The sequence below is a fragment of the Haematobia irritans genome, unplaced genomic scaffold (assembly GCF_050003625.1).
Source record: "Haematobia irritans isolate KBUSLIRL unplaced genomic scaffold, ASM5000362v1 scaffold_41, whole genome shotgun sequence".
NCBI classification, from domain to species: Eukaryota; Metazoa; Arthropoda; class Insecta; order Diptera; family Muscidae; genus Haematobia; species Haematobia irritans.
In genome coordinates, this window is record NW_027445800.1 from 590 (window position 1) to 25,536 (window position 24,947).

At 36.4% G+C, this 24,947-nt stretch overlaps 2 protein-coding genes across 2 annotated transcripts; both read left to right on the forward strand.

Annotated features, from left to right (window-relative positions):
* Positions 1-2,974: 2,974 nt before the first annotated feature.
* Positions 2,975-8,149, forward strand: LOC142242554 (uncharacterized). The gene has a single exon (XM_075314127.1). The coding sequence runs from the start codon at positions 2,975-2,977 to the stop codon at positions 8,147-8,149; it is 5,175 nt and encodes a 1,724-aa protein (XP_075170242.1).
* A 3,085-nt stretch (positions 8,150-11,234) lies between these two features.
* On the forward strand, positions 11,235-13,259 carry LOC142242555 (uncharacterized). The gene has a single exon (XM_075314128.1). It carries the CDS (start codon positions 11,235-11,237, stop codon positions 13,257-13,259), a length of 2,025 nt encoding a protein of 674 aa, XP_075170243.1.
* The last annotated feature ends 11,688 nt before the right edge of the window (positions 13,260-24,947 follow it).

Consider the following 24,947-nt stretch of genomic DNA (forward strand, 5'->3'; position numbering starts at 1 on the left):
AAAAATTAATTGATATTATTAATTTTTGCGATTGATTTTTATTTCAATTAAAAAATTTATTGAATAATAAAATTTTTAATTGAATTTGTTTTAACCCAATTAAGACTTTAATTGGAAACATTTTTGTGAAAATTTTTTTCTGTGTACCCCATATGGACTAACTTCCAATTTAGAAGACGATGTTAAGAAGTTTTAAAATACCTTGCCATCGACAATTATTACCACAACCCAAGTAATTTGATTGTGGATGACAGTCTTTAGTAGGTGTTTCTACGCAACCATGGTGGAGGGTGCATAAGATTCGGCACGGCCGATCTTACGGCCGTATATACTTGTTTATCTTTAAAATAAAGATTATATATCTCAGATAATTTAAATATTACTTCTAAAATGTTTTTCGTTAATTTAAGGAAATTTTGCCTTATTTCAAAGACGTACGACTTTAACGGATGCCAATTTCAAAGATTTGTGGCCTCAGTTTAATGAACCAAATTTTTGAAGCAAAGATTATAAACTTGCTTTTAATTAAAGTTTCATTATTTTCAAGAAATTGTGTAAATTGCATCATCGTTCATATTAAGTCTATATATTGTTTTCAGTCTATATTTGCATATATAAAACAGTATCGAAGTAAGTGGATTCCGATATCATCTTTAGCATTGAACTAGTCGTGAAATAATCTAATGGTGTCTGTATTAGAAGATGAACATCTCCTCTTTCTGATTAAAGTTTCATTAGCATGTAAAAATAAACTGCTCTAGTCCTAAGTACTATGAATTTTTCTCTTCCACCTACAACTTGTTTTCGAAAATCTTTTATACACTACCTAGATGTAGGTAACCGGAAGCCAACAAGAAAAACAGACCATAATAGACAACGAGAAAAAAGGATATCTCCTTAAAAATGTCATAGTAAAAACTTGTTTGTGTTTGTATACCATAATGTTTTACCAAAATATTTTCACGCTTTCTGGCAATTGTCTATGGTTTCCTTGTGGGGTGTTGCATTTGCATCAGTTACCACAAACAGAAAAGGTTTTTGTTTGTGGTTACCAGACACACAAAGATAGAAAGACCAAGAATTTGCAAAAATATGTGAAACCACAATGAAAGTGTAGAAGAGGATGTAAATGGTCCAAAACGGAAAGACAGAATATGTTCAACATATAGCATATGCCACATGGGCGAAATTTACCTAGTCTAAATCGGATTCATTTGTGAAGGCGATAAGTTAATTCAATATGTGGAAAGGCGTCAGATGCGTTTCGAAGGAAGGGAATTTAAGGTATTAATGGCATAGAGAGTTTTAGTTAACTATTCACCTGTGTAAGGAATTAAGAATAAAATAAAAATAATAAAAAATAGTCCAATATGGCCCATTTACAATACCATGCGATCTAAATCAATGACAACTACTTGCGCCAAGTTTCAAGTGAAAAGCTTGTTTCGTTCGGAAGTTAGAGTGATTTCAACAGACAGACGGACATCGCTTGATCGATTCAGAATTTCACCACTACCCAGAATATATAGACGTTGAGGTGTCTGAGACCAATATTTCGGTGTGTTACATACGGAATGATAAAATAACTATACCCCCGTCCAATGGTGGAGGGTATAAAAAGGAGATGTAAATTATTTTTTGTGCATGAAAAAAATTTAGGAATTATAGTTGAATGTGGTATTAAAAAAAAATTAACGAAAAATAGATCTTTTTGCGTAAAATTTATAGAGTAAAAACAAAGAAAATGAGTAGTAAATTCATTTTACTCCTGTTGGGGCAGATCGTATTTTATGTCATTTATATTACTTTAATTTATATATTTATTAATTTATTGTTTTTATTTTATTTATTCTTCACTATTTATTTTATGAGTCGTTTAATTGTTCTTTATTTAAATTTTATTTACATCCCTTTAATGTTTCCCCACCCTAATATTTACTTTCAAATTCATTTCGTTTATTTACTTTACTCTCTTTTAGTTCTATGACCTATATTCGTTTTTCGTTTGTTTTCGATCATTTAATGTTACATTAGTTATTATAGTTTGTTTTGGTTTGATCGATCTCTTCCCACTGCTTATGTTGGTCGTGGGTATAGTTGAAGAAAACAACAACAACAACAAAGCATAAATATCGTTTATGCTTTTGCTTGTTATTTGTTTTTCATAATGCTTGCAAATTTGATACATTGGTTGAATGCATGTATGTATGTACATACATACATATCAATAACTGTCATCTTTTGGTTCTTTTCGTGGTTCAGTGGGAAGAGATGATCAAAGTTAAAGTTAGTTGTCGATTATTGTTTGTCACCAACGCGTTGCTCGAATAAAGGAAAACAATGTTTGAACTTGTTATATTAAAACAAATAGAATATTAACTCTTGTTGTTCGGCATAGTTACATTGAAAATAATTATTGTAATAAAACAAATTATTTAAACTGAATTTTTACTCGGTCGTTGGGTTTTTAAAAAGGCAATGTTTGAACGGGTAAAAATATAAAGAAAATCTAAGTTGTTCTACGGGCGACATATCAACTTTGTGGTTCTGTGCAAACATTTTGGCGACCGTGACAGGACGGTCAGTGTTTAAAGTTGAAAATAATTTGTTGTGGAAAAAGGTTTTCGTACATTTGAAGTGGTGTGGGGTATTTCATCATTGTTGTGTTATTCGTGCTTTCGTTGCCCCTACTGCTGATGTTAAATCCTGTTAGTTTTGTACCTTTGGACACCAACTTTAATTGCTGCCGTCGTAATTATTTTGAAAGAAATTCAACTCGGAGTTTCTTAGCAGAATCAAAGTGAATTGTTGTTAGGTAACAATTATAAAGCTTGGCTTGGTGATACATAAAATTCCAATTTAGTGGAAATTAGCGCCATATTTATTGGAAAGCGCTAATTGCAAAATTGTTGTTCCTGAAATATAAGAAACGCAATTTTCTCTTTCGTCGTTGACGTTCTCTTAAGTTTGCAAAATGACGAGAGACGATAATGATGCTTCTGAAGAAGCAAGTGGTGCTGATTTGTCTTCTCTTAAACAGCAACGTAGCTCTATGAAGAGGAATATCAGCAACATGCATAAAAAGGTAGAAAAAGATGGTGCAAAAGTAGATTCCACTATTTTAGAGTGTCGTTTGCAAATTTTGGAATCATACTTCAAACAGTTGTGCCACATCCAAACTCAAATAGAAACACTTAGTCCGGCTGACACATCGAGGAGTGATTTGGAAGAACTTTTCATAACAGCAAAGGCAAAAATATTGGGCCTTCTGAACAAAAGTCGTAGTTCTATACCTGGTGATACTACTTTGATGAATGCTTCAATTGCCGGAATTTCAACACAATCTCGTTTGCCTTCGTTGAAATTGCCTCGTTTTGATGGAAAATATGGCGAGTATAAAAGATTTATTTCGACATTTAACAACATGGTCCATGAAAATCAAACTATTACCCCAGTTGATAAATTCAATTATTTATTGAACTGTCTCAGTGGTCCCGCTTTGGCAGTTGTTGAAGCTTTTCAAGTGTCAGAGGAAAACTACCCGAAAGCACTAACACGGCTCCAGGAACGTTATGACAATAAGGTATTGATTTTTTTGGAACATATCAACACTCTTTTCGATATTCCGAAAATGGCAAAAGGTGATAGCTCATCATTGCGGAATATTATTGACACTGTTTCGGCTGTTCGTGGTTCTTTGTTGTCGCTTGGGTCTGAAGCAGATGTTATGAACGCAATTTTAGTACATTTGGTTTTGAATAAAGTGGATGCAGATACGAAACAGAATTATGATGAAAAACAAGAATATAAATCGTTGCCCTCTTGGGATTGTTGCTATGATGTTTTGAGTCTTCGTTGTCAATTTCTCGAAAGTCATGGAAAAAGGACAGAATTTGGTGAAAAAGCAAAACTTGTCAAGCCCAAGCAAAATTTTAATCGCACTGCCCATACTTTCGTCAATTCAAATCCAAATTGTGTATATTGTAATTCAACTGATCATTATCTGCAAACTTGTTCTTCGTTTTCGGCAATAGCAGTTCCCGATCGTTTTAATTTTGTAAAACGCGGTGGCCTGTGCATTAATTGTCTGCGAAAGGGGCATATGGTTTCAAAATGTCCATCAAAATCACGTTGCAGATTTTGTAATTCAACTCACCACTCAGTGTTGCACATTTTTAGTCCAGACAACTCGGGACAGTCAACCATTTCGAATACTACTACAGTGCAACCTTCAACTAGTAATCAAAATCCAGTTTCGCTTGTGGCTCGCTCATGTAAAAGGGCAATCATTCCGACTGCTGTGGTTCTCATCAAAGATTATTGTGGAACTTTTCAACCGGTAAGAGCTTTACTTGATTCCGGCTCCGAACTCAATTTCATTTCAGAAGAAACTGCAAAAAGGCTTCGGCTTAAATTTCGACCATATTCACAAGAAGTTTCGGGAATTGGAGAAGTTAGAACCAGAATTAAATTTACCGTGTCCGCTACAATAAAATCAAGAATTAGTTCGTTCCAGTGGTCCTCAACTTTTGCTGTTACCCCAACAATTGCATCTGTACAGCCCGGTGAGTACATATATACTTCAAATTGGAAAATTCCCACCGATATACCGTTAGCTGACCCATTGTTTTTCAAACCGCAACATATTGACATTCTTTTGAGTGCTGAAGTATTTTTTGATTTATTACTTGATGGTCGAATTTCTCTTGGATATGGTATGCCAAACCTTACCAATACTGTTTTTGGATACATTGTTGGTGGTATCGCAAGTACTGGTCAAGCGAGATCTAATTTTACATGCAATTTGATGGTCAATTCTTTAGAAGTGGATCTTGATAAAACTCTAAAAAAATTTTGGGAAGTAGAAGAATACGAAAAGAATCCCAATATGTTGTCCGAAGAAGAAGCAGCATGTGAAAATCACTTTGTTGAAAATGTTAAATTAGATTTTGATGGAAGAGTTGTGGTCCGCTTGCCATTTAAAGAAAATCCCAAATGTCTCGGCGATTCGTTCGAAGCTGCTCGAAAACGTTTTTTGTCCCTGGAAAGACGTTTAGATCGTGATCTACAATTGAAGTCAATGTATAAAGAATTCATGGATGAGTATTTGTCCCTGGGTCACATGTCGCTCTATAATCAACCGTTATGTGGTACCTATTACATAATACCACATCATTGTGTTTTGAGACCACAAAGTACTACAACAAAAATTAGAGTTGTATTTGATGCATCTTCTCGTAGTTCGTCAAATAAATCATTGAACGATATTTTGATGGTTGGACCAACAATACAACAAGACCTGATCACCACACTATTTTCGTTTCGTTTACACAAGTATGCTTTTACTGCTGATATTTCTAAAATGTATCGACAATTTCGAATAGATGAAAATGATAGAAAATATCAACTCATATTGTGGAGAAATCAAAAAGATGAACATTTAAAGGTATATCAACTGAATACTGTTACCTACGGTTTATCTGCCGCCCCATTTTTGGCGATTCGTAGTTTGTTTTTCATTGCAGATAAATATTCGCACTCGCATCCTTGTGGTTCTGAAGTTTTGCGCAACGATTTATACGTGGATGATGTACTCACCGGCGCTGACGACCTTGCAACGCTGGCTCAAAAGAAAAACGAGCTAGTAAAAATATTAAGTTTCCATGGCCTTGAGTTAGCAAAATGGAACAGCAATAACATCATGTTCGGTTCAAATCAAGATGCAGAAATCACCATTAAAACAAGTGAAGATGAAGTTGCAAAAGCCTTGGGTATGTCTTGGAAACCCAAGGAGGACGTTTTTACTTACCGATTCGAGTTACCAGATGTGATGAATCCTACAAAAAGATCTGTTTTGTCAATTGTATCAAAAATCTATGACTTGCTTGGACTATTGAGCCCCATTGTCATTCGATGCAAAATACTTCTTCAAGAAATGTGGGTGCAAAACATTGGATGGGATGACCCATTAACTGAACATCTTAAATCATTATGGCTCCAAATTAAATCGGATTTAAATTACATACATAAAGTTGAAGTCCCCAGGTATGTTTTAACCTCAAATGATACTCTTGGAGAAATTCACGGATTTGCTGACGCCTCGCAACGAGCATATGGTTGTTGTATTTACTATCGAGTTTGTCTTAAGGGAGAATACAAAACGACCCTTTTAATTGCAAAATCCAAAGTGGCCCCAATTAAGGCACAATCACTACCACGGCTCGAATTGTGCGCAGCAGTATTGCTGAATAACACATGGCTCAAAATACAACCAAAAATTTCAAGTTTTGTCTCATCGATATATTTTTGGACTGATTCCAAAATCGTACTACAATGGCTTAAATTACATTCGTCGACGTTGAATTGTTTTGTGGCAAATCGTATTTCTGAACTACAGGAGAAAACAAGAAATGTTAGCTGGAGACACGTCCCTTCGAAGAGTAACCCTGCTGATGTGGTTTCGCGTGGATGTAGCGCGGAGGAAATTTCTAATACCATTTGGTTTAGTGGCCCTTCGTTTTTGGAAGAAGATATTACAAAATGGCCCGGAACTGAAGAACAATTGAACATCGAAATTCTCGAACGTAGAAAGGCAGCTGTTTTTGTGGCAAATTCATCAGAAGTCAACATCATAGATGACCTTCTCGATAAGCATTCTTCCTATATTAAATTTATTAGAATAATTGCTTATATTTTTCGTATATTCAACAGATGTCCTGCTAAGAAAGATGTGAATATTTCTGATGTAATTCATTTGTCCCCAGATGAATTAGAAGAAGGTTTTTGGAGAATTGTGGCTCACATCCAGATGTGGTGTTTTGGTGCCGATATCAAATCACTGAGTAATGGTGGTCTGGTAAACCCATCGCTTCAAAAACTTTCACCATTTGTACATGAGATGACACTTGGAGCAACCACAGTCAAAATTCTTCGTGTTGGTGGTCGTTTGTCCCAAGCGCCCATTCCATATGATGCAAGATTTCCAGCACTATTACCAAAAGACCATCGCTTCGTTAAATTGTATATTGAGCATGTTCATCGCTCACATTTACACGCTGGAGCAAAAGTGTTGTTGGGACTATTGCGCCAGAAAATATGGATTGTAAACGCCAGAGATGTTGTACGCAAAGTTGTTCGCAATTGCGTTCATTGTTTTCATTACAAACCGAAATTGATGGAACAGTTGATGGGAAATTTGCCATCAGATCGACTTCGAGCTCAACGCCCATTTTTGATTGCTGGTGTTGATTTTTGTGGTCCATTCATGACGTCGTACCGTATCCGAGGAAAAGTGCCTTATAAAACATACATAGCTGTATTTGTGTGTTTCACTTCCAAGGCAGTTCATTTAGAACTAGTTTCGGACCTATCGACAAACAATTTCATCTTGTGTCTCAAAAGATTTGTTGGAAGACGTGGCATACCCCAAAAGTTGTATTGCGACAACGCCACTAATTTCGTTGGAGCACGTAACCAAATCAAAGAATTAAAAGAAAGTCTTTTTCGAGATGATGTGGTCCACGACATGAAATCACTTTGTTGTCAACTTGGTTTCGAATTTTGTTTTATACCTCCCCGTGCCCCACATTTTGGCGGACTGTGGGAAGCAGCCGTCAAATCTACAAAAACGCTACTTATAAAGAACGTTGGCAAAGCATATCTTACTTTCGAAGAGCTACAAACAGTCATAATTGACGTTGAGGCAATTTTAAATTCGCGCCCCATCGCTCCAATATCAAACGATCCCAATGATGGTGAAGCCCTAACGCCTGGTCATCTGCTTATTGGTTCTTCATTGGTTGCAGTTCCCGATAAACATATCGATTCATCCCAATCATCATTATTGTCTCGGTGGCAAAGGGTCTCATTTTTGAAACAACAATTTTGGCAAATGTGGTCCCGAGATTATATGCTATCTTTACAACAAAGGTCAAAGTGGTTCAAAGACAATAACAACATAAAAGAAGGGCAACTAGTTCTAATACATGAAGACAACACTCCGCCACAACAATGGTTACTAGCTCGTGTTACAAAACCTATTCTAGGCCGTGATGGAAAGGTTCGTGTGGTTGAACTGAAAACTAAATCTGGAATTTGTACTCGGCCAATTCACAAAGTGGCTCCCCTACCAAATAATGAAGAGGTTTGAAACATGGAGGTTTCAACGGCGGGAGAATGTTGGGGCAGATCGTATTTTATGTCATTTATATTACTTTAATTTATATATTTATTAATTTATTGTTTTTATTTTATTTATTCTTCACTATTTATTTTATGAGTCGTTTAATTGTTCTTTATTTAAATTTTATTTACATCCCTTTAATGTTTCCCCACCCTAATATTTACTTTCAAATTCATTTCGTTTATTTACTTTACTCTCTTTTAGTTCTATGACCTATATTCGTTTTTCGTTTGTTTTCGATCATTTAATGTTACATTAGTTATTATAGTTTGTTTTGGTTTGATCGATCTCTTCCCACTGCTTATGTTGGTCGTGGGTATAGTTGAAGAAAACAACAACAACAACAAAGCATAAATATCGTTTATGCTTTTGCTTGTTATTTGTTTTTCATAATGCTTGCAAATTTGATACATTGGTTGAATGCATGTATGTATGTACATACATACATATCAATAACTGTCATCTTTTGGTTCTTTTCGTGGTTCAGTGGGAAGAGATGATCAAAGTTAAAGTTAGTTGTCGATTATTGTTTGTCACCAACGCGTTGCTCGAATAAAGGAAAACAATGTTTGAACTTGTTATATTAAAACAAATAGAATATTAACTCTTGTTGTTCGGCATAGTTACATTGAAAATAATTATTGTAATAAAACAAATTATTTAAACTGAATTTTTACTCGGTCGTTGGGTTTTTAAAAAGGCAATGTTTGAACGGGTAAAAATATAAAGAAAATCTAAGTTGTTCTACGGGCGACATATCAACTTTGTGGTTCTGTGCAAACAACTCCCTTTGGTAAAATGATCGAAAATATGTTATAGCCGTTTACACATTTACCAATAACAATTTTACACCTTTCCTAACAAATAAAACATTAAACCTATTTTCTATTATACTTCTAATTAATGTTGTGCAATCTATAGTACATATACCCACAGACAAAATCGTGAAAGGTGTTTAAGTTCAAATGCCGTTTTTTAGCTTTGTTCAGTCATATAATCATTTTCAAGTGTAATCCCTCCGTTAGGATTTGTCTATGCCTTTTTCTGCCTTTCGGTACGAAAATAAGGACATTTTCTAACGTCAAATGTCATCAACCCCCGCCTTTCGGCATCCAAGCTTTTTGTCATTCTCTTTGAGACTCTCTCGCTTCTACGAAGGTAAATATTGTTTGACGAACAATAATTTATTAAATAAAGCCCATACATTTTGGTTCAACTTCTAAACCAGTGCCTTTTTATTTCTTTTCTACTTTTATGCCACGCATTCATTGGTCCATTCGAGCCGAATAATTATTGGAAAGTATTAATTCGGTGTTTTTTATTTCTTCTTCGAAGGCAAAGGCTACGCCAATCAACAACAACAACAAACGATCGACGATCACCATCCTCTACGAGGCATTTTCAATTTATTGCACATAAATATAATTATAGTATCAACAACCAAGGTATGTACTTTCAGTGATAATTAAAAAGTGAGCATATCCTTCGGTGTGAATATAAATAAAAACAGAAATAAACACTCGCCTACGGTCGCTTTACAACTCGTATTTTATATCGGTTGTACATTAAATCTCTACGAGAAAAAAATTAAATTATCCGTCGGTCTTTAATACCCGGTTACATTCTCATTAAAGTGTTGAAAAGTGCGTTTAATTCCACTTTGTTTTCATCCAAATATTCAACGTCAAAGTTGCATTTAATTTTCGCTGTATTTTGTCATTTGTTTGCGTATACATTGTTGTGTTTTTCTTTTGGTTTTTTGATCTTCGATCTGCATAGAAAAAACAAAAACAATTGCATTGGTTGTAAGCATTGGTTTGCCAATAGGCATCAATAGTAAAGTGTTATACAGTTGCCGTTCAACTTGCTATACACACGTACGCACACAGGTGTTACATCCAACATACGTTCGAACTGCATACACGTTGGTTTATTAGCGTGGGTCGCTTACGGCGCGAAATTATAAAAATAATTTTTTGCAGGTTCAATTGAGAAAAGTATTTATTGTTGATTCCTACGGATATCGGTCGTTTACTATTATCGTTCGTGTTACGTGGTAGTGTACCCTACGGTCGGTCGATACAAACAATAAAATAACAGTATTTATTATATATTATATTATCGTAATACTGACATATTTGAGTTTCCACGAAACTTTTTTATTTATATATTATTGTTGTTGTTGGACCTTACTGTTTCGTAGTGTGCATCTTACAGTCCGTGCACCCTACAATCGGTCAAGTTGACATTTTACAATTTATAGTTCACGACTTTTCATTGTCTTGTAATTTTTCCATTTGGCAAGTGATATTCACGATACACTTGCACAAATTTTGTGTATCTACGTACACTGGGAGAAATTTTGGATAATATATACACTGAGAGAAACTCTCTCGTAATATATAAAGTTTTCAATTTTTTCGATAATTCGCCACGCAAAAATTATTCTTTGTATTCTACGATACACTGAAAATATTTTTTGTATTCACGATACACTTGCAAAAATCTTTTGGAACACAGGGTACACTGGGAAAATATTGTAATATTTTCCAAATAAAGATTTTGCAGATATTTCGCCACGCGAAAAAGGGTTTCTTGTATTTACGATACACTGGAAGAAACTTTACGTGTTTTCATACACTTGGAGAAATTTTTCGCCAATTTTTACAAAAAGTTAAAATACTTATAATTTACCTTGCAGAGCTAATTTTAGCTGGTATTTCCAATACACTGTGAGGAAATTGGTGTATCGACGATACACTGTAAAAAATTGGTTGTACTCCGTACACTGTGAGAAATTTTCTGATCTCATTTTTTGTGTTGTTGTGGTAATCACGTTACCTTACTCACATTTTTAGTACTTTCGGTACACTGCGAAAAATATTGTGTGTTGACGATACAACTTTCGCATACACTGAGAGGAATAACTGCGTTTTCATTTGTTCGACGACAAATCGAAGTAGCTTTTTGGATCGATTTATACTCTTTCCGATAGTTTTGGACATCACGTGTCAATTTTTTCGCCCTTTAATTTTGACAGTACTTGGTCATAATGACTACTACACCACTGACTGCTTTCACAAGAGCAACTGACGCAGTAGTCCGATTTGAAACGAAGTTTCACAGTTTGCGAGACGATGATTTAACCGCCTATAGACTAGAATGTCATGGTTCCGAGGCTAAGTCTTTGTGGGAAAAAGTTAAGAGCTTATTCGACGAATGTCTTGACTTTGTGTCCACACAGAGCAACGCAACCGAGGCAGTCGCCGCTGCTGACAGCAAATATGACGTGGCTTATAATTGTTATCTGAATGTCATGGAGTCGATTCAACGTAAATTGGAGGAACTACGTGCACCATCTAAGCATTCTGCTAAATCGTCTCGGTTGGAGGACCAAACATTACTTTTGAATGTTTCTCATAGGTCCGATGACTCACACAGTTCTTCCGTTAGCTCTAGGGGAGACAATAGTTCCTCCCACAGTCTCAATCTGCCGCCTTGTGATATAGATGTTTTTGACGGCGATTTTCTCAATTGGCCGACATTTAGAGATTTCTTCACAGCGGTATACATTAACAATAGCCGACTTAGCGATATTGAAAAATTGTGTCATTTACTCAAGAAAACCAGTGGTGAAGCTCGCGATGTGGTTTCGAAATTTCCGCTCACGCATAGAAGCTTCGCTCTTGCGTGGAAGGCGCTAAAGGGTACTTATGATAATACCCGCCTCTTGGTGAACCACCAACTCAAATTATTATTTGATTTGCCAGTCTTGGAGTCTGAGACCAGTTCAGGACTGAAGAAACTACAACGTGGTATCTCGACATGCATTTCGACAATGTCCATCTACGATGTGGCCACTGACGATTGGGATCCCATCCTCGTCTTTTTATGCCTTCAGAGGTTGCCGAAATGTACTGTTACACTTTGGGAACAGAGTATTAAGGACAAGTCTGCTTTGTCTTCTTGGTCAGATTTGGACTTCTTTCTCACGGAAAGAATCCAGACATTGACATGTCTTCGCGATATCCGCGGCATTGACGCCAGGCCTCCGGCCAACAAAAGAATTCGCTCGCATTTCACGAATGCGAAAACGACTCGTTCCCCATCAAGTACGCCTCCTTCCTCCCAATCCTCTCCTGACAGATTATGCGTTCTCTGTCGACGACATCATCACCTCAGAACGTGTTCTAGGTTTCATAATCTTTCAGTTCGTGAGAGGATGAATATTATTAGGAGCCATCAGTGCTGCATGAATTGTCTGTCCCGCAGACATATTGCAGCTGATTGCCCCAGCGCATATGATTGCGGTAAATGTGGTAGAAGACACCACACTCTTTTGCATAGGGAAACATCGACTGGTCCCGGGACTGCTCCTATCGTTCCCGCACCAGTTTCACGGAATCCCGTACCGGTGCCAGTGGATGCCAATGAACCTTCTACATCGACAGGCATTGTGTCAGGGACGTCCAGTAGACAGGTATTCCACACTTCGCGTACTGGAAATGTATTATTAGGAACTGCAATGGTGAATATCGTTCACCAGGGTATCACGTATCCTGCTAGGGCCTTAATAGATCCCGCTTCGGAATCATCCTTTATTACGGAAGGATTGCGGAACCGACTTGGACTGAGTACGTCTTCGACTTCGGCTACAATTTCTGGTGTGAATCAAAGTGTTTCGATCACGTCGAGAGAACTTTGTTCACTTTGCATTGGTACCCCACTAGATGAGTCGCTCCTACTGGAGACTACAGCGTATGTTCTTCCGAACATTTCCGGCAACCTGCCATCCTTTTCTCTAGATCGTGACATTGTGTCTAGTATGCCAAATCTACGTTTGGCTGACCCCAATTTATTTGTTTGTCGTCCTGTTGACCTGCTTTTGGGCGCGGATCTTTATCCGAAAATGGTGTTGGAGGGCACGCGAACGAATATTACTAGCACAAAACACAGTCTTCGGCTGGGTTGTCACGGGTCCTATCCCTTCCTCGAATATTTCTGTCTACACGACTACTGTGGACCTCTCCAGGGAAAATGGTCTTCACGAGACACTTCTCCGCACTTTGGGAACTAGAAGAGCTTCCCCGACGTCCTCTCTTATCTGATTTAGATAAGTTTTGCGAGGAAAATTATAAAACGACATCCCGACGGTATTCTGAGTGAAGATACTCTTCCTCTTGAAAATTATTTCTTCGGACAAATCGGAAAGCAAGGACGGCCTGGCTGACACAATTTCTTCGAAATTAGGCATCCCTCTTGTGAAAACCATGAATTAAGACGATTCACCACGACTTTGTCCGGGGGTATATACAGTTATACCATATGAGGCCAGTTTAGGTTACGCCTACAAATGAAAATTTGTAATCTGCCTTATCGCCGGTCATCCACCGATAGAAAGACAATTTGACTTCGATTGGTTTTCACTGCCTTGAATGACATTTTTACACGTCGGTCCGACTCAACAATCAGACTTGTTTCTCGTCGTTTTGAGGTGGAGGTTGTATAAATTCGTATACAATTGCGATATCACACAGATGTATACAGACATATATATGTTGACCCGTCCTAGACATTTCTGCATTGAATACAGTTAAGATATTCTCTGCAAAATATTATCCGGAACTTTTAGTTACAGACAGTGACTTGGACAACTTTTGCATTTGGCTGACGACACGGAGAATGGGTTTCCTCTTTATGTACAAGTCCTACGGAAGAGCATGTACGTTGACGACGTATTGACGGGGTACCATAATTTGAATAATGCGTCTGGTTCAAGGGGCAATATACACCATAATTCTGAGCTGTCTTCTCACATAGAGCGCGACGCTATTTTACCACTACTGGTTTTGACAATGAGATTATGTGGAATGCTTTACAGGTCACGCCTTGATGATAACCCACGGTTATATTTACAAAACTGTCTGCTTTTCTACGAAAGCGGTAACTTTACATGCTACTTTTGATTTGTCCACGACATTCTCGACGAGAACTATGACTCCCCACTACGTGGAAATTATGTCGTATTCGCGATGTTCATCCGGGTACTAACGGTCGTCGTTTGTTCAAATGGATTACATCCTTGTCTTTTAGGGAGTTAACATAGGTCTATCTGTCGCGTTATGCTCGCGTCCTCCCTAGTTTTTGTTACGTGAAAAATCTTTGGGTTGATGGCCGCGTTCGAATCGCAATAGATCGGACTACAAGTTGTAAGGCGACCTACGGTTTCTGGTCACCCTGACCATTATGTTAATTTGGTTTTCCGTTCCGAAATCTTTCTATATTTTCATAGATAGAAAACATAGCAAAGATGGCTGCTACCCTTCCAGAGTCTGAGGACGACGTCCCCATGTTGGATGAGGAACGGGAGATTAATTCTAGCATCGCACCCCTTGCCGATGAACATACCATCAGTACGACTACTGATTCTGCCATTCTGGCCGACAATGTTGCAACAGCAACCAATAAAAAACCGTTGACGACGGCTTCTGGGGTTCATCCAGGAGAATTGTTTGTGGCTTCGCCACCCCATATCAAACTTGGGTGTAAGGTAGTCTTCAACTGCCTTCTGACTTTACGAGTCCTCGACACCCGGCTCTTACGAGTCAAATTTATTGAAATTTAAAAATCGATCGGGCTTAACGAGTCCATTTACGATCGCGTGCTTGACGAGCACATTTGTAAATATGAATTTGTGTTTTGGAAAAAAAAATGAATGAATTGGACACCATAACAAGAGAAAAAAAAAGAATTGAACTAAAATAAAATGCTCTTTTTTGTAAACTGAAATGTACATCCTGTATACTTTCATTATGTAACATGTAAATATTATTTAACTTATTTTTAAATTTTGCAACATGGCTGGATGTTGCAAGGCGGGCGGCAATGTTTAAGTTCAAATGCCGTTTTTTAGCTTTGTTCAGTCATATAATCATTTTCAAGTGTAATCCCTCCGTTAGGATTTGTCTATGCCTTTTTCTGCCTTTCGGTACGAAAATAAGGACATTTTCTAACGTCAAATGTCATCAACCCCCGCCTTTCGGCATCCAAGCTTTTTGTCATTCTCTTTGAGACTCTCTCGCTTCTACGAAGGTAAATATTGTTTGACGAACAATAATTTATTAAATAAAGCCCATACATTTTGGTTCAACTTCTAAACCAGTGCCTTTTTATTTCTTTTCTACTTTTATGCCACGCATTCAAAAGGCGTGAACGTTTAAAGACGATCCGTTCATGAAAGTGAATCAACACGCAACTAGTGTCAACCGAAGAACAGATAGTGTCAATATGACGGTCATAAAATGACACCATGCGTTGTCAAAACAAAAACCAGCGTAATGGTAACGAATTTATAATCAGACATGCACGATTTATATTTTTTCTTAGGGTGTACCCTTTAGAAGTTAAATCGATCTATATTGATGCCTTCCCAAATGGACTGGTAAAAATTAATGCGATACAGATTTTTGAGGGTCTAAAATTCCAGTATATTTACATTTTTGGGCAAATCGGATAAAAACGGGAGATCGGTCTATGTGGGCTCTATACATGGGTCGACACACACCATATTCGGCTGACCTGTTTGTGGTCAGCCGGGTTCTAGAAATCCTAGAAATAAACTCGGGAAATAGGTCTATATGGGGGTTATACCAAAACATGAACTAATATTCGCCATTTTCGACACGTCTCTTAATGGTCCTCAAATACCTCTAGAATTCCAATTTCAGACAAATTGGGTAAAAACTACGAATTCTAGAAGCCCAGGCAATAAAATCGGGAGATCAGTCTATATGGGGGCTATATCAAAACATGGACCGATACACCCCATTTGCGACACAGGTATTTGTGATCTTCAAAAAAAAAAACACTAGATTTTAAATTTCAAGCAAAGCGGATAGAAAATATAGTTTCTAGATGTCCAAGAAGCAAAATCGGGAAATTGGTCTATATGGGGGTTATACCAAAACATAGACCGATACGCCCCATTTTTGGCACACCTTTTTATGGTCCTAAAAAACCTCTAGATTTTCAATTTCAGGCAAATTTGATAAAAAACTACGGTTTCTAGAAGGCCAAGAAGTATAGTCGGGAGATCGGTCTATATGGGGGCTATACCAAAACATGGACCAATACACCACTCTATGGTCCTAAAATACCTCTTGATTTTTAATTACAGGCAAAACGGATAGAAAATACAGTTTCTAGACGCCCAAGGAGCAAAATCGGGAGATCGGTCTATATGGGGCTATACCAAAACATGAACCGATACGCACCATTTCCGGCACACCTTCTCCTAAAATACCTGTAGATTTTCAATTTCAGGCAAATTGGATAAAAACTACTGTTTATAGAAGCCCAAGGCCCCAAATTGGGAGGTCGGTTTATATGGGTACTATATCAAAAATATAGCCCATCTTCGAACTTGGCGAATCTGTGCCAAATATCAGGACGATAGCGCCAATAATTGAAGACTGTAGGGTGATTACAACAGACAGATGGACATGCTTATATCGTCTTAGAATTACTCCCTGATCAAGGATATCAACTTTATATAGTCGGAAATCGATATTTCGATATGTTGCAAACGGAATGACAAACTTATTATACCCCCATCACTATTCTACACAGAAAAAAAAATTCCGTAGTTAAACTAACGATAAATTTAACTTATATTTATTGGAAGAAAATTATTTGCTAGTAGTTAAATTTTATTATTTTTTTCGAAATTTTCTAGAGCTTAATGAAATCTTACTTTTTTAAGTAAAGGATGATACGGTCAAAATTTGGTCAAGGGAAAACGCGTGTAAATCGGTGAAATCGTTTATTTAAAAAATCAAATTAAATTTCTTTTTCAAGTTCAATTAGTATAAAATTCAGGAAAAATATTCAGTTAGGCTTTCGCTTTTCCAAATCCGAATTGCCGGGCCTCACGCTTGACACCTGCCATCAGATTTTGTACAGCCACCTTGTCCACCTTCTTCGCCGCAGAAAACCAGTTTGCCTTGAACTGCTGCTCGTCCTTAGCAGTTTTTTTTGGTCTTCTTTAGGTTCCGCTTGACAATAACCCAGTATTTCTCAATTGGGCGGAGCTCTGGCGTGTTGGGAGGGTTCTTGTCCTTGGGAACCACCTGCACGTTGTTGGCGGCGTACCACTCCATGGCCTTTTTACCGTAATGGCAAGATGCCAAATCCGGCCAAAACAGTACGGAACAACCGTGTTTCTTCAGGAAAGGCAGCAGGCGTTTATTCAAACACTCTTTCACGTAAATTTCTTGGTTGACAGTCCCGGAAGCTATGAAAATGCTGCTTTTCAAGCCACAGGTACAGATGGCTTCCCAAACCAGATATTTCTTTGCGAACTTTGACAGTTTTATGTGCTTGAAAATATCTGCTACCTTTCCCCTTCCTTTTGCCGTATAAAACTCCTGTCCCGGAAGCTGCTTTTAGTCGGCTTTGACGTAGGTTTCGTCGTCCATTACCACGCAGTCAAACTTCGTCAGCATCGTCGTGTACAGCCTCCGGGATCGCGCTTTGGCCGTCGTATTTTGTTTATCATCGCGATTTGGAGTCACTACCTTCTTGTAAGTCGATAGTCCGGCTCGTTTTTTGGCTCGATACACGGTTGTAGACGATACACCCAGCTTATTTGCGGCATCTCGGAGAGAGAGGTTAGGGTTTCGCTTGAAACTACAGGCAACTCTCTTTGTCGTCTCAGCGGCTTCCGGTTTTCGATTTCCCCCCGATCCAGACTTCCTGGCTGTCGACAAACGTTCCCCAAACACTTTAATTACATTTGTAACGGTTGATTTGGCAACTTTTAGCGATTTGGCCAGCTTTGCGTGCGAGTAGCTCGGATTTTCGCGATGCGCGAGCAAAATTTTGATACGCTGCTCTTCTTGCTTGGACGGCATTTTGACAACTGAAGAGTGAATTCCAAAATCAAAATAGGAGCAACATTCTACACATACACACCTTCAAAATGAGGGGTGTTCAGGTTTTTTAAATGCAAAATTGAAAGAAATACGTCAAGTTTATATTGACCAAATTTTGACCCTATCACCCTTTATGTCTCAAAAATTTTATGAACTAAACGTGGGTATAAAGTTCAATGACCGTACACATAAGTTCAATATGAACTAAAGCAAAAGAAGATTTTCGTACGATTCCCAAAAATAGTATATTAAGAATGAACTAGTGTATGGTTGAAATGGTGATGATTTGGCGCCAATGATTTTTTTCTTTATTTTTAGTTCATTTTTTATTCTATGAGAGGATGTAATTTCGTGAACTGCAGTTAGAAAATACAACAGGGCATTAAATTTTCCTGGTTTTAACAACGCTTTGTGGAAATCTCAAAATGTGGAGTAAAATTTAGGTCAATTGTCGTGCGAGGTAGTTCATTCTTCCTATAAAATAGTTCACTTTTTTCGGTGTTTGGTGGTGGGTATAAAAACTAAATTCTTGTATTGTATATTTTAGGTGCTACGCATTCAAATGTCAATAAGTATAGTTCATTTCATACCTGTGTTCAGACGAAAAACGAATTTGTGCTAATTACTCAGGTAACATGTAGTTGGCCATTTTCCCCAACGTGTACTAAACTCCTTAGATACATGTCCTGTCCAACACAAGATTACAAAGACCGCAAACTAACAGAATCTTCACACAAGTCTCTTGAACATAATAAGCAACAAGTTGTTTGATAGAAGCGCTCACAATGAATTTTAGTATCTGAGGCAAGCAACTGGTATCCTTTTTGGCTCTCAGTACAATAATATCAAACCATTTTATAGCAGTAGAAAATCTATACAACTGGAGAGAACGATGTTGCTCGAAAATGTATAAAGATTTTGTAGGAACACATGTTGGTGTTTCACATAGTAGAAATTGTTGGCGATGATTCTATCCCAACGTAATGCGAATATTCTGCACCTACGATTCCACTATAACTTTGTGGCTAACAAAACAGCTGATTATTAAATGTATGTTGCTAGCAACATGAGAAAATTTCCCTAATACAGTGTTTATCAACATACATACTCCAGTCTCGCTCAGAGCGTGAAGATGTGAGGTTTCATGCAGGCAGTTAGTTGAAACGGATGGAAATATGGCGAAGATGGCATTGTTGTTTTTTACTTTTTTTTTCGAAAAATGTGGGTACCAAACACATTTTCCGGGTTCTATATAGAGATTTGTGGAAATGTGACCCCATGCAAATGACATTGAAAACCTCATATTCCTTGAAGGAAATATACACAAAATAGATAATTTACATACTCTGAAGAATAATTTCGTCGAATCTGCCCAAAAAAAAAGGGTCTAGAAGTTGGATTTGTCTTTGTCCAAGATAGAGATCCTAAGCATTCGTGCCACATTCTTATATAATAATTGACACACAACCCCACAAAAGTTTTAGCTCACCTTCCACAGAGCCAGGACATGAATCCAATCCCACCTCGGTAATGCTGGTGACATTTCTGAGGGTTTCAAAGCTTCTCTAAGTGGTTTCACTGTAATGTGAAACGCCGTTCGGACTCGGCTATAAAAAGGAGGTCCCTTGTCATTGAGCTTAAGATGGAATCGGGCAGCACTCAGTGATAAGAGAGAAGTTCACCAATGTGGTATCACAATGGACTGAATAGTCTACGTGAGCCTGATGCATCGGGCTGCCACCTAACCTAACCTAACCATGGGCATACGAGGGCGATTCGGAAATTTCATAGCCTATCAATGAAAGAGAATAGTTAGTTTTTCAAAAATATTTTTATTTTTCAATATAATCTTCTGAAACTTGAACTTTCGTCAATACATGGTTTTAAGCTGCGATCAAAAACAACAATAATATTAAAAACTTATAATATTTAATATTTAAACCAATAATTTTCATTTATCTTTAGTGTAAATGTTTTTTTTTTTTTGCTATGCGAAATTAACGTTTGTTTGTTTTTGGTATTTTTTCGCTAAACCGAAATAAATCTGAATTTTCTTTCTATAAAGTAGCTGGGATCTCAATCTTTAATTAAAGGTATAATACATATATATTTACTTGATATTTTCAATATCGTTTCACAATTTATTTCACATTGTACAACTTTTTATACCCTCCACCATAGGATGGGGGTATATTAACTTTATCATTCCGTTTGTAACGCATCGAAATATTGCTCTAAGACCCCATAAAGTCCCCATGAGTCGATCTTAGCATGTCCGTCCGTCCGTCCGTCTGTTGAAATCACGCTACAAAACAAGCTATCGACTTGAAACTTGGCACAAGTAGTTTTTATTGATGTAGGTCGGATGGTATTGCAAACGAGCCATATCGGTCCACTTTTACGTATAGCCCTCATATAAACGGACCCCCAAATTTGGCTTGCCGATCCTCTAACAGAAGCAAATTGCATCCGATCCGGCTGAAATTTGGTACATAGTGTTGGTATATGGTCTCTAAAAACCATGCAAAAATTGGTCCACATCGGTCAATAATTATATATAGCCCCCATATAAACCGATTTGGCTTGGCGAGCCTCTATGAGAAGCAAATTTCATCCGATCCGGCTGAAATTTGGTACATGGTGTAAGTATATGGTCTCTAACAACCATGCAAAAATTGGTCCACATCGGTCCATAATTATATATAGCCCCCATATAAACCGATCCCCATATTTGACCTCCGGAGCCTCGTGGAAGAGCAAAATTCAACCGATTCGGTTGAAATTTGGTATGTGGTGTTAATATACAAATACCCATGCAAAAATTGGTCGAAATCGGTCCATAATTATATATAGCCCCCATAAAAAACGATCCCCAGATTTGTCCTCCGGAGCCCCTTGGAAGAGCAAAATTCATCCGATTCGGTTGAAATTTGGTACGTGATGTTAGTACATTATATTTAACAACCATGCCCAAAGTGGTCCATATCAGTGCATAATCATATATAGCCCCCATATAAACCGATCCCGAGATTTGGTTTTGGAGCCACTTGGAGGAGCAAATTTCATCCGAGTCAGTTGAAATTTGTTACATTGTGCTAGTATATGGCCGTTGACAACCATGCCTAACTAGGTCCATATCGGTCTATAGTTATATATAGCCCTCAGATAAATCGATCCCCAATCACACAAGAATTGGTCCATATCGAGTTCATAATTGTATATAACACCATATTTCAATTCTGGCTCTCTACGTACCGTGCAAAAGTCCATATCGATTCTTAATTATTTGTAGACTTACCTATACATACCTTTTTTGTCTAATATATACCACGTATGGACTAACTCACAATTTAGAAAACGATGTTAAGAAGTTTTTAGATACCACAACCCAATTAATTCGATTGTGGATGACAGTCTTTTGTAGAAGTTTCTACGAAATCCATGTTGGAGGGGACATAAGATTCGGCCTGGCCGAACTTACTGCCATATATACTTGTTTTTTGGTAATCATTGCCCCTTACATGTAGTTTGGGATTGTATAGCTCTATTTGGGACTTTTAAATTATGGTGTTGCTTACATTTTGACAATTTTTAATTTCTTATTATGGTCTTACATATCTACATACTTGAGTGAAATATGTCTAAGCTTATGCTCGATTGAGTTCCAGTTTATTCTTACTTGTTTTAACTTGAAATTTTGTTCTAGAAATTGATTTGCTAAGTGTTCATTGTAGTACTCTGACGTTTTGTTGATTTCTTCTATTATATTTCATTTGATGTTGATGTAGTCAAGTTATAGGAAATTTGGTCAAGTTATTTCTTGTGAAATGCAAGAGAGAAAATAAAAAATAGAATCAACAAGAGGTAGCCGTTTTCAATCAATATGGCATTTTTAATGTAAATGAAAGAATTTATTGAAGATTCTTAACTCCCATATCGATATTTTTTCCTTCATTGAAGATGAGACCTATTCATTTTTATTTAATCCCTTATCAACTCTCTTATATAACGAAAGTATCCCAACCATTGTATGTAGGTCACATAGAAATGTCAAATTATTTAAAAAAAAAATGCCCTTTACACTTTCCGTTCCCTCACCTCATAACTTTTAGATTCTTTTGGAATATGGTATTTAATTTTTTTCTCATAGACATACATTCATAACCATCGAAATTTAAAATTGCCAAGGTTGTAACATTTCACTTGCATGGTTACTTACCATACCATTTGAGTCTAAACTAATTAGCACTTAATATAAACAGCATCCAAACTTTAATGAAACCAAAGTTTACAGCAACGGAAGTGAAAATAAGAAATATTTTCTATTATGAAATGTTAAAATAAAAATAAAAATATTTATATATTTAATACATCGCTCGTTACAGGTTATCATGAATTCATAACGTCTACGTAATTCATTGCCATTACCGTAGTAGCTCTCACAAAACCTGAGAAAAGGGTTGGAAGAATTTGGTAGCGCTTAGGTGTGTACTTGCTTTTATAGCATATATATTCATGCATGTTATAATTTCATGATGTACTATCTACATTAAAATGTGGATAATCATTGAGTTTTAATATAAGTTCGTACACTAAAAACATAATTTTAACCCTCTAATTCACTAAAGTCAATTTAACTTTATATTTTTTCATGGAATTATTATGTTTGGAGAAAGTTTCCTTTACTCCAATAATTATTTATCAATATTTACTTATTTTTGTGATATCGGCGTGATGTCAGCGTTTGTAATACTGTTTATTTAAACTTTTCTAAAAATAATCAAAATTTTCATTCCTGGTGGTTTCACTATTTTTGGAGTATTCAAATATTCCATGTCCTTGGATCCCTACGGTGATAGGTATAGACAGTTTAATCAATGTTCCACCAAGCGTAGCAACATGTATGTCATTTTTGGCATAAAATTCAAGAGAAAAGATAATATGCTAAATCTACACAAATCATAAGGACACTTTGTGCTGGCAATAATCGGTACTGCATGGAAAAATTTTGAATTACCCAGCAAAAAAAGCGTCGCCAAAAATATTGAAAATAATCTTTTTGGATCCAGAAGTGGTACAAAATTAATGCAGAAGCGATGAATTTAACATGGGACGGATGTCCACCATTTCGATATCCTTTGCAGTGAATTTGTATCACTTTTTAAGGTGTGATCCGAAATCAGTGTTTTGGAAAATGTTATGATATTTTGCCAAATAATTAAATTTTATAACTTTTTATGATTTTTAATGCATTCAGACGCTTGTCTGAAACCCTTGATATCACATATTTTTAAAAATTCGCTATTTTTCCAGATTGGATTTAATATTTTTTTCTACAAAATTTTAATAATTTGTACCATTTTATTAATTCTTACTCTGTTTCTAACCCATTTGACACAAAAAAGAAGTTAAAATTATCCATTAAAAATATGAAGAAAGCAAGTTATAAATAATTAAATTAAAATAACTTCCTGTGTAGTTGAACTAAAGAACATCTTTGGGAGGACATTTTTGGAAGTGCTTCTGAAGGTGTGCCTTTGGAAGAACTTCCAATTTTTTTGCTGGGATATTTTATGGAAAATATGAACTAACTCCATAAGCGTAGGAAGGCCTCTGGGGAGGGGGCTTAGACCCCCCAGAAAAATTTTAGCCCCCCCCCCCAGAATTTGAAAACCTATTTACGATTTTACATTTTTCTAAAAATTAAACAAGTATATACAACCGCACAAAGTTCCGCTAAAGACTTTCATGCACAATCGAATTAATTTAGTTGTGATAGCAGTTGCCGATGGCAATGTTTGAAATCTGATATTTATAAATAAATCTGTGGTTGAACTTTTGATTTAGTTGAATAACTAAAGCTCCTTTATTATTTTATTTAGTCTGGTTTAGTCAATTTAATTAAAAAAATAGTAATTGATACTATTCTTTCATAAATTAATATCTTAATAAAGCTGCAAAAAGCATAGCCAAAAAGAAGTGAAAATCTTCTTTTTGGGTCCGGAAGTGGTGCAAAATTGGCGGAGAAGCGATGAATGTAATATGAAATTGTCATAGAACGAATGTCCACCGTTTCAACAGCCGTTGCAATGAATTTGCATCAATCTTAAGTTGTGATCCAAATTCAGTGTTTTGAATGTGAATTAAAAAAATTTGTTATATTTTCCCAAATAATTAATTTTTATATTTTTTATGATTTTTAATGCATTCTAACGCTTGTTTGAAACGTTTTCCCTCGAATATTTTCAAAAATTCTATAAAAATGTCTATAATGAACTTAGCATTTTTGTGGCAAAATTTGAATAATTGGTACCATTTTATTTATTCTTACCTTTTTTTAAAAGAAAATAAAAAATTACGCATTAAAATATGAAAAAATGAAGTAAAAAACTTCCTGTGTAGTTAAAATAATTAACTTCTTTGTGAGGACATTTTTGGAAGTGCTTTTAAAGATGTGACATTAGAACAACTCCCAATTTTTTTGCTGGGAAAATTGTGGAACTACTTTTAGTTGCTTTATTATAAATTAATTGTCGAGTTATTTTGATGTCTATATTGTTATTCATTTTTATGAAATAAAACATTAATTGAACCTATAAGTTCAGTCTATAAATTTTCAGCTAGGGGGGCTATAGCCCCCCCTAGGAAAATTGTCTAGCTACGCTAATGACTAACTCGTGCGAAAATTTAATTAAAGGGGATAAAAACAACTTGAAGCCAAAATTGGCGTCTATTCGGGGATCGATTCATATAGGAGCCATATCAAAACCTCGACCGAAATGGAATAAATGAATCGACGTTAGATATATAACAAGTATATAAAGCAGTAAATT